General features: G+C 32.3%; 1 protein-coding gene across 1 annotated transcript; it reads left to right on the forward strand.

Moving 5' to 3' along the window:
* Positions 1-11,553: 11,553 nt before the first annotated feature.
* LOC143561181 (putative inactive receptor kinase At5g58300) lies at positions 11,554-15,872 on the forward strand. Its single transcript, XM_077049309.1, has 3 exons — positions 11,554-11,573; positions 12,920-14,205; positions 15,176-15,872. The coding sequence occupies exons 2-3, from the start codon at positions 12,960-12,962 to the stop codon at positions 15,805-15,807; spliced, it is 1,878 nt and encodes a 625-aa protein (XP_076905424.1). The 5' UTR covers positions 11,554-11,573; positions 12,920-12,959; the 3' UTR covers positions 15,808-15,872.
* Positions 15,873-16,164: the final 292 nt, after the last annotated feature.

Genomic DNA, 16,164 nt, shown 5'->3' on the forward strand with positions numbered 1-16,164 from the left:
GGTTATGTTAAATTAAATATTTAAGCGTGATCAGAATCCGAACAGCGAGTCGGAGTCGGGTTTTGGTCGGTAGCCATAAAATTTTTTTACGAGAATAAAAGTCTTCTGGACCAAACGTTGAATCTGACCAGAAGTATGAAAAAACGTAAAGTCAAACTTGTTGATTGTTTTTCCCTTTAACAAGATTTGAACGAATTAACCAATCAACACCCTTCAACCACCGAAATTGATTGAAGGTTATTGACTAGAGAATATATATGAACGATTTTAGTTTACAACTTACCCGGAAAGAGAAAAAATCAATCAAGAAGATGAGTCAAAAGTCCACAATCAAGCAAAGTCAACCGTTTATGAGTGAATCTTCAACAAATAAGCAAAACCAAAGAAGTTTATGATGAGCAGAGGCATATGACGGCTGGGGAATGTTTATCTAGGGTTTAGGGAAGTTTGTGGCAGATATTATAAGTGTTGTTTATCTAGGAAACACTAAAACGAACTATATTTAGTTACTTTACTCGTTTAGGAAACCGAATAAGCATTTAATGACGAAATCATTATTATATGCAGTAAATTTCGTGCTTGATCAAGGGGTAATGTATATGGACATGTATTTTAATTGTTTTCTTTAAGCTTAATTCACTCTATTATGTCCTAAAATAAGCGATTTCGGGCCAAAACGAACTAGAAAACGATATTAAACAAAACGAGCTGTGCAGGTCAGTGGTGGCGGCGCACGACGGCTAGGCACCCCTCTGGCCGCGTGGTGCCCCGGGTGTGGGAAGGGAAGATTTGATTTTTGACACTTTAAGCCCCAGTACTTTCTAAAATGTCTAATTTTTGATTATTTTAAAGTTAAAACAAAGAATAAACAACTTTAAAAATCTAAAGGGTATAAAAAGAAAATACCAAATCTTAAATACTTATGAATGTTTAATTTGATTAATAATAATGATCTAAAAATGTTCCCGGGTCGGGTCATGAGTAAACGAATACGGGTTTGAAAAATTCGAGACGTTACAGTCTCCTCTACTTTATGGAATTTCGTCCCGAAATTAAGGAAAACTAAAACATCATCGTTTAGAAAATACTTAAACTTTTAAAGAAAAAAATATCATAACATAGAACTTCTAATAATCGAAGCTACGCTCCAAATGACAATACGATAAGGGCACTTATATAGGATGTACCAGCGGCGTATCCACCCATGTCCTTATCATTTCAACATTTGTACCATTACTCAAACTACTTTAGGTTCTAGATCATGACACTCAATTATACGTATTATGATTTCCATGCGAGAACTCGGATAATTGTGTATGCATCCATAATTACTCTTATCATCGGATGGTCCGCATAATTCGTTCCATCATGTGGGTTATAAAACATTGAAACTAAAATTTTGAGAGAAACCAAACGTTTTGATTATTAAAGTATAAATTCAGAAGATAATCAATAAATATTCGAGTTTGATTAATAAAACAGTGTAAGTTCTAAAACATCTTTTGCTTATAAAAGAAAAATTTTGGGGATTGAAAGGAAACGAATTTCTTGAAACATGTGTTAATATAAATTGTGATAATCGAGATTAAGGAATTGAGATGGAGGTACAAGATTCTAATCAGTTTACCTTGATGGAAGGAACTTTATTCAAGAGATAAAATGCGAAAAAGTTTAATTTATAACAAATCTTAAAATTGTTAATAACATGTGGAATCTTTAAATATCGTATTCATTAGGAACGAAATTCTTAAGATCGAGAGTATAAGTTTAAACGACAATTTTGGTGAGTCAAGTTTAGTTAGTTGAGAGACTTATGAAATTAAAGAGAAATTGATATATGTCACACCCCGACCAAAGGCGGAACATGCGGGGGCGTAACGCATTGATTGGACAGTAGCTCAAAAGACACTAATTAAAGCGACAATCATTATTTAACTTCATTAACATTAAACAAATACACAAATTCAATAAGTAAATACATCATAACTTGTAATTTGAATAAATATCGTAAGGTCAACTAACTATCTTCGATCTTGAATATATCAAATACTTGAACCTGTAACATGTATAAAAATAGAGTTTGTCAACACGAATGTTGGTGAGCATACATAAGTTTTAGTTGTATATATATATATAGGCAAATCACAATTCATATGTAAATAACGAGCATTACAACACTTATGAAAATGTAAACTAAATAGATGTGCACCCATTCCTATTGATACAAAATCAATGTACTTGGGTAAATGTATGATCATACTAGATGAGAATAGATGAGGATGAGATACCAACCACCAAACATAAAATAAACACTTAAGCACATAGAGCATAATCATAAAGCATACAATAATCACACATAATCATAAATTGAATTGTGTTTTAAATTTATGAGAAAATAAAAAAAAATGAGTAAAGTTAATAAGGTATACATGCTACCCCCAAACATAAAAGATGGCAAAAAGGGGGTATGCAAATTCACCTTAACGAGTGGATTAACGAACACGAGATGGTGATATAAATTACGATAAGAGCGCTCGAGTTCCTCGGGGTACGTCAACAAAAGTTCCTAGTTGTTAAAGATAATATTGATTAATTAACGAAACATTACACTAACAAGACCTATACGGATTTCATACTCGAAGGGGTTTAATTAAAATTGTAATATTATTTATCAATCATTGATTTGTAAACAATGAAGGTAGACTAGAGAGTAGTAACAATTAAAATAATGAAACACGACATACGGTTACTAGTTGGTTTTTAAAAAAAAGTGGATTAGAGTCTTTTAATGTTTAAACTATTATTATTATTATTATTAGCGTTATTATTATTTTTTTATTATATTTATTTATGAGTATTAATATTATTTTATTGTTGTTAAATATGACGTTTATCTATATGTAGGTATTTATAAATAATCATTATAAATACATAATCAATATTAATTAATTATTATAACATCGAGATATATATGTTTAATAAAAAGTATAGATGTTAATTATTGTTGAAAATGTTATACCCTTGTATTAACGGAAAAATTGTTTAAATCTTAAGCTAGTTTAGTTTATTTTAATATAAGAGAAATTATATCTATTTATTAAAACTCAAATTATATGTATATGTAAGGTATATCTTTGTATGTGTGTGTGTGTATATATATATGTATAAATGTATTTGCATATAATATATATATACGTCGGAAAAAATCTGGAAAATAATAGCCCGGGCTCGGTTTTGTTAAGAATAATATTTATTTAACCTTAAAGATATATACTAATAATAATTTGACAAGAAAAAGGTTTATAAAAAAAATACCAAGAACCGGGCTTGGGGGACTCGAACCCACGCCCCAGGTCGGTTCACATGTTTAACAAAACAAGCGCTAGCCATTAAGCCAGTGTCTTAATCTGGTTAACAGATGGAATCAGAAATATATAAGCAGATACCTCAATTTACCTATTTGTTACATAAACCCTAGTTCCCATTTTCTTTCAATTGATCGATAATTATTCAATATTAGTTAAAATTGATATAGGGTTATTGATTGCCAGTAGAAAACGAACTAGAAACATATTATGATTACCAGATTATGCGACGAATTGAGGGTTGAATTGGTTCATGGGTCCACGGTTTCAAGGTAATCACGAACTCGATCTTAACGATAATGGGTGAAGCAATTGATTTAGGGCTTACGTTCGTGATGGTATGAGGATGGTGTGTGACCATTTAATTGAGTTATGGTCACCTATTTATTGGGTTTAGATATCCAGGAAGCCGCGGGTTCGTTCTTTTGATTTTATCTATCAATTGGTTGTATAACACACGATTAAAACGAGGATTGAATACATATAAGGAAGCTTGATGTGTATCTAAGACCAATTCCTGGATTTACGGCTTGAATTGTGGATCAAGAAATAGGGGGGGGGGTACCGTCGGTGGGAGAAAGAGAGGGAAGAAAAAGAAAAAAATATAATAATAATAATAATAATAATCATATTTCAAATATTTTGCTAACTAGTCCTTGATGTTAGAGTGTGGAGGCAGAATTGGTGAAAACAATTGTTAGGGGTGTTTTTCGTATTAGTTTAATAAAAAAAATTAAAATGAGTCGGGTTTTCGGGTATGAAAATTGATGATTGTTACAATATATAAAGTTATCGCTTTTCAAGTTATGATTTTTGAGATGAGATTAATTCATTTAACAAAACTAAATATTATAGTAATTAGTAGATAATAATTTGAAATATTAATGAAAATGTACGTATTCAATCCAATCGTTAATAAATTAATTTGGGAAGCGGATATTCCCGAATTACCGAGATAATCCGATTCCAATTAAATCTTTCAAATCAGATAAAATATAAGGTGGGTAATTTAAGAATTCGTTATAAATCTTATATGAAATAAATAAATTGAAGTATCCATGATTTATCTTGGAATTTTAAATAAATAGCGAATATTAAATTAATATTGAAAATGAAAATGAGATGGGAGATAATACAATAAAATAAGAGAAACGTAAGGCTAGAAATACATGAACCACCATGACTATTCTAACACCAACGAAGTTATCATTAAAACTTTCAAAGTTTTTAAATGCATCAAAAGTTAAAGTAGGGAGTTGAAATATGAACCACCGTTTAATTTTAACTAAATAGCAAAACTTAATCAATAAATAAAATGAGTAATCGAGTTATACACAGATTTCCATGGAGATTAAATCAAAAAATCAATTTAATGATAAAAATTAAATTAATTAATGGAAGATTTTTTTTAATTTAAAAATGAAAATTAAATTTGGAGGATGAAAATTTTAGTTAATTACAATATTTGAGTTTTAACAATAAATACTTATAAGATGGAAGATAAGTTGTGAAAGGTAACATGAGATTGAGGAAAAACAAGAGGTAATAAAATGTTTATAGTTTAAAGTTGAGGGTAAGGATTGAAATAAATGAGAGAAAATAATTATAACGGGTAAGAGTTAGTATAAGATTTCTTATTCGGGACATTTTGGTTTTGTTGAGGTTAGCGGTTGTTTAGTCAATGGCATAGCATCGGCAAACTCCTTGGCGATTCTAGTAGTCAGACGGCGATCGTGAGAAGCAGATGAACAACGTTGATCACGATGATAAATTCTTAGGGAAGACATTCTATGAGGACCAAAGATGACACTTTACGAGATGATGGGTAAGTTGTGGAAATGAGTCAACGTGAGATAATAGAGAAGTGTAATAAAATTATACTAGTGATGACTCGAGTACGAGTCAGGATTTAAAATAATGTGAATAATTTTTGAGGTATTTAATTAAATAAATAATGTTTATAAAAATTCCAAAAGTAAAATGCTATTGGGTTGAGCTTTCTATGGGTTTCCCATGGTAGCTTGAGATCCCAAATAAAATAGCAAAAATATCAAACGAGTTGACCTCCCATGAGCTTTTTATGGCAATTTGAATGGGCCAACTAAATAAAGCACCATAAAGTTTGTGAATTGGGCCTCCCATGAGCGTTCCATGGTAATTTATTGGCCCAATTAAAATAACGAGTAACAAACAATTGAGTTGGTCAGCCCATGAGCGTTATATGGCATTCAACTGACCCAACTAATTAACGAATTATCAAATCAATGGAGTTGGTCAGACCATGAGCGTTACATGGCATTTAACTGACCCAATTAAATATCGAATCAACAAATCAAATATGAGCGGTTGGTGTATTTCGGGAACCACCCCGGACGATACGTTCCAACGAAAAATCAAATTGAAAATGGTCTGAGAAATGGATAGTTGGAGTGCCCATGGATTTACATGGATTTTTCACCCAACCAAACATTTAAAAATAATTAAAACAAATATTGGAGGTTTCCCGAATTTAGCCACGAACCACCGTGAATTCGGTTTTTATAAAAGGAGTACAACCGTTTAGCCGGTTACATTTACCACTTAGAGTTACGGTCGTATGACATTTGTCATACTCCCATGCCCTAAGGAGAGGGAGTAAAAACAAAACACGGAAATTCTTAAAGGAATTTCTCAAAATAAAAGGCAATCTACTAAAAAGAAGAGGATTTAAAAATATTTTGAAAGTGAGGCATAACCTCGAAGTTCGTGTGTGTGTGCACAATAGATAATAATAAAATATAAATTAAATAATTAACCTATATAAGCTGTAAACAAATAAATAACACATAAGGCAGTTTAGTTAAGCACGCATATGGTCCTAACATATGGCTAGCACAATTTCTAACGACATATCTTATAACCTTCGGTTCTGATACCAATCTGTCACACGCCAACCTAAGGCAAAAATGCCAGGGCGTGAGCTGATTGTTCACAGCTCGAACATACTATCATAAATAAAATGTGACAATATCTATTAAGTTAATTATTTTCAAATACAGTGCAGAAATTTTCAAAATACAAACCAACAATATAATACGTGTAATCCAATCAAGATTTGAATAATATTTGTCTCTATTAAAATCCTAAGGCAACCTCCATATGCGTAGAAAACAGAGTTTGTCAACACATGTTGAGTGAGTTTATCACCAGTTTTTGTGCAAAGATATAATAATAATAATAATAATAATAATAATAATAATAATAATAATAATAATAATAATAATAAAAGAAATAAGCAAAACGTAATAAATGCGGTGATGAAATCAAACCATGAACAAGTAAGGTGTCAATTAACCAATGCCAAGCGAATCGGGCGTTGGTAATCAACCATGAGCAAGTAATAATAAGACCGTTGCCAAGCGAATCGGTCGCGGGTAAATAGTAATGAGAACCCTACATAAGGGAATATGTTGGACCTCTCCGAATATGAATGCGCACATAGAGAAGTAATCACATAACAAGTATATTTGATCAATCACACACAATTACACGTTTGCTAAGTTTTGATATATATATATATATAGGATCAAGATCATGTGAGAACTTTTTGGGAATTGAGAACTATGAGAACCATTTTGGACCACAAAAAAACCCAAAAATAAAAAAAATCATAAAACAAAAAAAAACACAAAAATAAAAAAAGTAAAAAAACCAAAGTTCTTATTTATCATCCCGGTTTCTAAAAAAAAAAAACAAAACAAACCGTAAAAAAAAATTCTCGATTTAGCTAAATTATACATATACATATATGTATAATATGTACATATATGTACACACATGTTTTTTTTCTATACACATATCTATAATTTAAGGTAAATGATAATGTACATATGTGTACATTACATAACTAGAGATTAAATGAAAGTATACATATGTGTATAGGTATAATACGAATTAAAAAGAAAAAAAAATCAGTTTTTTTTATTATACATATATGTATAATATGTACACACATGTTTTTTCCTATACACATATGTATAATTTAAGGTAAATGATAATGTACATATGTGTATATTACGTAACTAGAGATTAAATGAAAATATACATATATGTATAGGTATAATACGAATTAAAAAGAAAAAAAAAAATTCGGTTTTTTTAATGAAACCGGAATGAAATATAAGAATTTTGGTTTTTTTACTTTTTTAAAATTTTCGATTTTTTTTGTTTTATAATTTTTTTAATATTTTTTTAGAGGTTTTTTAGTGGTCCAAAATGGTTCTCAAAGTTCTCAATTTGCCAATGGTATATATATATATATATATATATATATATATATAAAATATGAAATATGCATATGTCCCTAAAACGTTTTAGAAAACTTAGTAAAATAGGGGAATGACAAAACTCCCCTTAGATGGAAGGCAAGTGATTAATAAATATGATAAAAGAACTACAATTTAAACGAGTCGTCCACTAACGCATCGAACTAAATAAACAATCAGAACCTGAAACTTTGATAGATGAAAACATAAGTATAAACGAACTCAATGCCACTGGAATTGATCCAAACGGACTTCTAGGACTTCGGTTATGTTAAATTAAAGATTTAAACGAGCTAGTACTGACCAGAATCTGAACAGCGAGTCGGAGTTGGGTTTTGGTCGATAGCCTTAAAATTTCGTTACGAGAATAAAAGTCTTCTAAACCGAATGTTGAATCGACCAGAAGTATGAGAAAACGTAACGTCAAACTTGTTGATTGTTTTTCCCTTTAACAAGATTTGAACGAATTAACCAGTCAACACCCTTCAACCACCAAAATTGATTGAAGGTTATTGACTAGGGAATATATATGAACGATTTTAGTTTACAACTTACCCGGAAAGAGAAAAGATCAATCAAGAAGATGAGTCAAAAGTCTACAATCAAGCAAAGTCAACCGTTTATGAGTGAATCTTCAACAAATAAGCAAAACCGAAGAAGTTTATGATGAGCAGAGGCATATGACGGCTGGGGAATGTTTATCTAGGGTTTAGGGAAGTTTGTGGCAGATATTATAAGTGTTGTTTATCTAGGAAACACTAAAACGAACTATATTTAGTTACTTTACTCGTTTAGGAAACCGAATAAGCATTTAATGACGAAATCATTATTATATGCAGTAAATTTCGTGCTTGATCAAGGGGTAATGTATATGGAAATGTATTTTAATTGTTTTCTTGGAGTTTAACTCACTCAATTATGTCCTAAAATAAGCGATTTCGGGCCAAAAACGAACTAGAAAACAATATTAAACAAAACAAGTTGTGCAGGTCAGTGGTGGCGGCGCGTGACGGCTAGGCACCCTCCTGGCTGCGCGGCGCCCCGGGTGTGGGAAGGGAAGATTTGATTTTTGACACTTTAAGCCCCTATACTTTCTAAAATGTCTAATTTTTTACTATTTTAAAGTTAAAACAAAGAATAAACAACTTTAAAAACCTAAAGGGTGTAAAATGAAAATACCAAATCTTATATAATTATAAATGTTTAATTTGATTAATAATAATGATCTAAAAATGTTTCCGGGTCGGGTTATGAGTAAACGAATACAGGTTTGAAAAATTCGAGATGTTACACCTGCGTATTTAACTCTCCCCCTTGTAAAGATTAAATTAAAAATATAGAAACTTTATGGCTAAACTTCAAAATATAAAAGTTTTGTGGTCGATTTATAAACAATAAAAACCGAGCTAGTTTAAAAATTTAAGAATCTTTGTAGCTAAGGGTGCTGCTAAACATGCCCCCTCCCTCAAGTTTTACAATAATATGAATAAGACCTTTTGTTGTTTCTTTTGTCATTTTGTTATCTTTTATTATTATTACTATTTTTATAAAAGCTTTTTTTTTTCTATTTTTACTTAACAACTTGTTTTTCTATTTATCTTTTTATGCACATTTAAAAACATATAAAACAACAAAAACACTTATTTTCTTACTTAGAAATAAGGGTGTTCTTTGGGTTCGTTTTTCGGGTTTCTGGTTTTTCGGGTCGGGTTCTTCGGGTTTCAAAGTTTTAAATCTTGACCCGAAACCCAACCCAAATCTTTCACGGGTTTTTCGGGTTCGGGTAATTCGGGTTCTGGTTTTTTCGGGTTGGGTTAATCGGGTTTCGAGTATTCTAGAAAAAAAACACAAAAAAAAATAAAAAATTAAAACATCATATTCTTAGTTACTTATAACGCAAATAATCAAATAATAAATCAACATAACTTGATAAAACGATTCAAAAGAAGAGTACATCTAACTCAAACCATAATCATATTCAATTGGGTGTGATTTGGTTGTTCGATTACGGTTGCTATTAGTAATAAACGGAAAACATAAATTAATAATAAACAATCGATCCATAATATTTAGAATGACAACAGTTGATTAGAGCCATATTCTGATAACTTTAGTGACTAAGACTTACTCTATCATACCTAAAAATATATTTAATTTTAAAATAAAAAGTTTATTTGGGTTTTTCGAGTTGACCCGAAACTTATACATCAAACTCGAGAACCAATCCGAATTACTTCGGTTCGGGTTCGGGTTAGTCTTTTCTCGGGTTCGGGTTCTTCGAGTCGGGTTAGTTCGGGTTCGGGTACGAGTTTTTTCGGGTTGGGTTTCGGGTTTTGGGTAAAAATGACAGCCCTACTTAGAAAGCGTTTTTTTTAATTAAGGAATAGCTTACATTCTTTTATAAAGAATCATATTATTATTTTCTTTAAATAAAAGGGTTAAATAGCATACAACTTGATAAACAAATATGACTCTTTTCTCAGATAACATTAATCTCATATATCTGAACCTAACAAAAAAAAAATCCAAATTGTTTTGAGTACATTTTATAAAAAAATATAAAAAAACTAGCTAGAGAAAGTATATAAAACTTTTAAATTCATGTAAAAAATAAACAAACTTTTAATAAGATATTAAAGATATAAAATAATAAAATCAATAATAAAAATATATGAAAAGACTGTAAATCAAAAATAAAAAGTTAATTGTTTTTTATTTGATATTTTGAGATAATTATAAAATAAATAAAAGGGACTAATATGTCAATCGCAAATGTTAAAGGGAAATGATAGTTCGATGGGAAGGGGGGTGCGTTTAGCCTGACCCAATAAAAACCAATTTTCTACTGCATTAAAGTGCAAATTTATAAACCAGCATAATATTCAAGTCAAATTTAATAGAGTTTTTAAGGTTTAAACTTTCAATTTTTTTTTTACTTTAAAACTCCACTGTTCAAAACCTAAATCATAAAAGAAAATATATGACACACTAGGCAAATCATACGTTATTAACTTACTATGTTATGTTTTGTCCAAATAAAAATTGCCAATTAATAAGTGATCCATTTATTCCAGACGATAAATAGATAAAAAAAAGTTACAAAAACAAAGTTTTTATGAATTCAAATTCAATTATTCATTTTTCAACAAAAACAAGCTTAATCTCCTAATTCTAATCCTACGTAGATGGAATTCAAAAAGCTCAAAACAAGATAAATAGATAAGTATGAAATCAAATAAACAAAAAAGCATGAAGAAAATAAACTTGTAAAGTCAAACTTAAACTTGAAGAAAAGATAAGCATTCCGACATCACATATGTATAAAAAATGCATTGTCTCAAATATCATCAATATATTTTTGACACACTAGCTATAGATAAAAAAGAATTTCACAGGTTAAAGCAACAAAGCTTCTATCACATAAAAACGGATAATATCAGTTGGTATATAGAGAGATTGTGTAATAATAATGGAATAATTAAGGGATATGTTTGAAATTAAGAAGAAGATCGCAACAGCTATACTGACTGACACGGTGGTTATAGCCTACAACGTCAATAATTAAAACAACTGTCTTTACATGCAAATTGATTAAACAAAAACAAATAAATTGAATATATTTATATTTATATAAAACCCCCTTCAAAAAAGGAATTATCATCATGTTAGTTCATTCTCTCTCTCACACTAACACACACACATGTTGTTCTCTCTCACTGGCACTGCATACATATTGTTAGATTATTAAATAATCCAGCTCAAATGTGGACTATTTGATGTTCGTTTGCTAATACGAGATTCTCGTTAAACTTAAAGTCAATTTCTGCTGCGTAAGCTAAAGTTAAGTTGAATTGAGATCTGTTTGAAGCTCTGATGGAGCTCAATAATCGTCTGATGCTTTGAGGTACATTGCCTGCCTTCAACTTCATTTAATTTCATGAGATTTGACTAGTTTCGATTAATGTGTAATTGATTTCATATGTTTAGGTTAAATTTGTGTATGTATGTACATGTATCTAATTTTTATATTAGTTGAGCTAGATTGAACAATTTGATTGTGGAATTTGCGTATTCTAGGTTAAGATTGTTCATTACAATTTGAATTTAACTAGGATGGATTTGTGCTTGTGATTTTTTATTATGGTTCCTGATTTGGAAATTGAGATAAAATTTGGTAGCTGAAACTTTGAGTTGGATATCATATCAGTCAACGACCGACATTTGAGATGCAGATTTATTTGCAACTTACATAACACTAACAATTGTAGCAAGTAGGAACCTATTAGACGTAAAACATTAACATTAAACATTAAAAATTGACAATTAAGACTTAAAAACTGATATCGGGAAAATTGGTGGTATATTGGTCAGTATTGCCGATAATATCGGGACCGATATTATGACTGATATTTTGCACCGATATATTGGTGATAATATTGGCGATATAGACCGGATAGATTAGAAAAGTAGCTTTAGTTCATTTTGCTCATGTTAATTGCTTGTGAGTTTTTCCTCATAAGGTATTAGGTAAATTGTAGTTTCTGGTGTTAAATTGTTACAATGCAACCATAGGAAAATTTGGAGCTAGCTAAATTTGGTTGAACACCAGATTCAACTAATCTAAAACCTAATTCACATTATATGAGTTTACAAAGTAAGTTAGGTGGTAGACATAAATGCCCTTTCACCTTTAGCATGACAATCATAGAAAATCTTGCGGCAGTTACAAATTTACAATTGTGCAATCTTATTGTAATTATAATAAAAATAAAAATATGAATTGCAAATTTTGGTGATGAGTCTCTTTTTGATAGATTTCTAGCCACAAAATCATAAAGATTGCTTGGTTCATAGTGTTATAAAATAATGCTATCTGGTTAACACCATCATTGAATCCTGAACCCACTCATCTTTTAAAAACAATTACCTCCTTTTAGCTTTTAATTCCTTTTGTTCCAAAATCAAATGTTACTCCTTTTAAGTTTTATCTTTCCTAATTCCCTTGATACCTTTTTTTGCTTCTTGCTTTTTATGCTGGCACCTTTTCCCAACTTTATTATTTTTTATGCAGAAATGAAAGCTTTGGATAGTGAACTACAATATGATAATAACATGTTTCTCCTGTGTTGTTAACTGTATACCATTTTATCCAGATTTTTATGAACTTTTAATGAATTAGCAAGACACCAGGATTTCTGGCATTATTGTTTCATAATGCCTTATTTCTCATATTATTTGTATATTTACCAGGTATATTACTTCACGTGCATCGTCATCAGCTTTAATCCTCATGGGACATTACTCTGCTCATCTGGTCAAGTTGACTTTGTTCATAGTTTTCCTGATGCATCTAACATATGCTGACCTGGACTCAGACAAGCAAGCTCTCCTTGCATTTGTTAACTCTGTACCACACGGTCCAAAGCTCAACTGGACCAACAATACTGCAATCTGGACTTCTTGGGTAGGTATTAACTGCACTTCTGATGGGACCCGTGTGTTAGCCCTTCGGCTTCCAGCAGTTGGACTCAAAGGCCCAGTCCCACCAAACACACTTGGAAAACTAGATGCATTACAGATTCTAAGCCTTAGATCAAATCGCCTAAACGGAGACTTACCATCCGATCTTCTTTCACTCCCGTCACTCCGTTACTTGTACCTTCAAGGTAACAACTTCACCGCTAACATCCCGTTATCTTTTCCACCTCGTCTGATCGTTTTGGACCTCTCGTTTAACTCTTTCACTGGAAATATTCCAAACTCAATCCAGAACTTAACTCAGTTAACTGGATTAAACCTTCAAAATAACTCTTTATCCGGACCCGTTCCAGACTTAAAACTCCCAGGACTAAAGCATTTTAACATAAGCTACAATCATCTCAACGGGTCAATCCCATCTTCCCTCCAAACGTTCCCGACCTCATCCTTTATCGGAAACTCGTTTTCATGCGGCCCACCTCTAACTCCTTGTTCACTGCCTCCCTCTCCTTCTATTATCCCTAAAAAACAAAGCTCCAAAAAGAAATTTCCAACATGGGCTATAATTGCGGGTGCAGCTGGAGGAGGGACCGCCTTGTTACTTTTGATCATTATTATAATATTTTGCTGCATGAAGAAAAAGAAAACTGACACTACCCGTGTAACAAAAGCTAAAACTTCTACAAGGGGTGAAAAGCCGAGGGAAGAATTTGGTAGTGGGGTGCAAGAACCCGAAAAGAATAAGTTGGTTTTCTTTGAAGGGTGCTCTTATAACTTTGATCTTGAGGATTTGTTAAGGGCTTCGGCTGAAGTGCTCGGGAAAGGTAGTTTTGGGACCGCGTATAAAGCGGTTTTGGAAGAGTCGTCAACTGTGGTTGTTAAACGGTTGAAAGAAGTGGTGGTGGGGAAGAAAGAGTTTGAGCAGCAGATGGAGATTATTGGGAGAGTTGGGCAGCATCAGAATGTTGTTCCTCTTCGAGCTTATTATTATTCGAAAGATGAGAAGCTTCTGGTGTATGATTATTATTCAACGGGTAGCTTGTTGACACTACTGCATGGTATGCTTTTTTCTCCCTATACCTTGGTCTTCATATGGTTTAGTTAGATCAAATGGTTTTGACTTGTTTACTTTTGAATGGGTCGTTGTGGCTTAGGGTTTAACGGGTTTGAAAGTCGCCCAAAGTCTGTTTCTAATGCATAGAACCTCCCAAACCCTCCTGTCAAAGATTTAGATGATTTTAATAGTTTTTGTATATAGGAACACTTAAATGAAAACTATAAAAATGTTGTGTAATGAACGTTTTAAAAGGGTATTTAATCAGGACTGTTGATTGATTTGGTCAACTACCTAAACTGGTTCTTGACATTTTTGTGTTTTTCATTTAAACCTTCCATATATATATGGGAACTCACATGACATTATTTTAAAATTTTAGTACACGCAAAGTGGTCGGGTCATTTTCTTCTTGACTGGAATGTAGGACCATTACCAGACAATACATATGACACACTATTAGCTTTCCTGTAAGCTATAATACATTATATTGTTAAATGCATATTATGCTTTCTCATCAACCCCCCAAAGGGGCGTTGATAAATCGACCGAATCATCCAAACCGAAGAAAGTCGGCTGGTTTGAAATATGTATGGTCTGGTTCACAGTTTGGATTTAACAGTTTGACGTTTAAGCTTTGGAACTTGGAACCGGCCGACTAACATTTATTATTAGTTTTTTTATTTTTTATTTTTTTTTATTTTTTATGTTAGGAATACAAGTTTATGTATATATATATATATTATATTTCTGAATAACCCTTTCCATTTTTTTCAAATTTAGTACAAAAGTATGCTGTTTTAGAAAAATGATTTTTTTTGTGTGGTCTAAAACCAACAAAACCAGACCGTAAAGCCGGCCAGTTTGTTTTGTATTTTACCAAAACCAGAGTTACCAGTCCGGCCCATAATTTTTGTCAAAACCGGCCATACAACATCCTAGTACTAACCGAATAATCTCAACAAAACATGCAGGGAACCGTGGCACTGAAAGAAACGCAGTTGGCTGGGAAACCCGAGTCAAAATCGCCCTTGGAGCTGCACGAGGCGTTGCTCATATCCACTCAACCGGAGGCCCTAAATTCACTCACGGAAACATCAAATCCTCAAACGTCCTCATCACCCAAGACTCAACTGGTTGCATCTCAGACATTGGCTTAGCCCCTCTGATGAACCACCCCCCTCCCACCTCCCGCCATGCTGTCGGGTACCGGGCCCCAGAACTAATAGAAACCCGAAAACACACTCATAAATCAGATGTCTACAGCTTTGGTGTTCTCCTCCTTGAAATGTTAACGGGTAAACAACCGATTCAATCTCCCGGGAGAGAAGACATGGTGGACCTCTCGAGGTGGGTCCAGTCAGTGGTACGTGAAGAGTGGACCGCTGAAGTGTTTGATGTTGAGCTCATGAAGTTTCAGAATATTGAAGAGGAGATGGTTCAGATGTTGCAGATTGGCATGGCCTGTGTGGTTCGGGTCCCAGATATGCGGCCTACCATGGATGAAGTTGTTAGGATGATCGAGGAGGTGCGGGTGTCGGATTCGGAAAACCGACCTTCGTCTGATGATAATAAGTCGAAAGACTCGCGCATTCCAAGCCCGTGATTTTTATTGTGAGATTGTAAGTTTGTGAAGAAAGAAGTGAATAAACTTATTTGATTGTTTTTGAATAGGTAGTCACATTCACATTGGATGTGTGCATGCATGAACTCGTGCATATGGTGAGAAATATTGAGTTTCGTTGATTTTCTTGATATTTTAAGATTAGTTTTTGGTAAAATGGATGGATAATTTGCTAATCAAAGGTACAAACACCAAAGCATAACATACAACACACCAATGCACATACAAAATAATATTCACCATCCAAGTCCAAATTCAAATATATGGCTCCCCTAAATTTTAGAACACACCATTTACTCTCACAAACTCATGACTCTTATTCCTTCTTCTTAATTTCCC

The sequence above is a fragment of the Bidens hawaiensis genome, unplaced genomic scaffold (genome assembly GCF_021521415.1).
Source record: "Bidens hawaiensis isolate Kalapana, Puna unplaced genomic scaffold, B.hawaiensis_p1.1 tig00001143_1, whole genome shotgun sequence".
In the NCBI taxonomy this organism is placed as follows: domain Eukaryota; kingdom Viridiplantae; phylum Streptophyta; class Magnoliopsida; order Asterales; family Asteraceae; genus Bidens; species Bidens hawaiensis.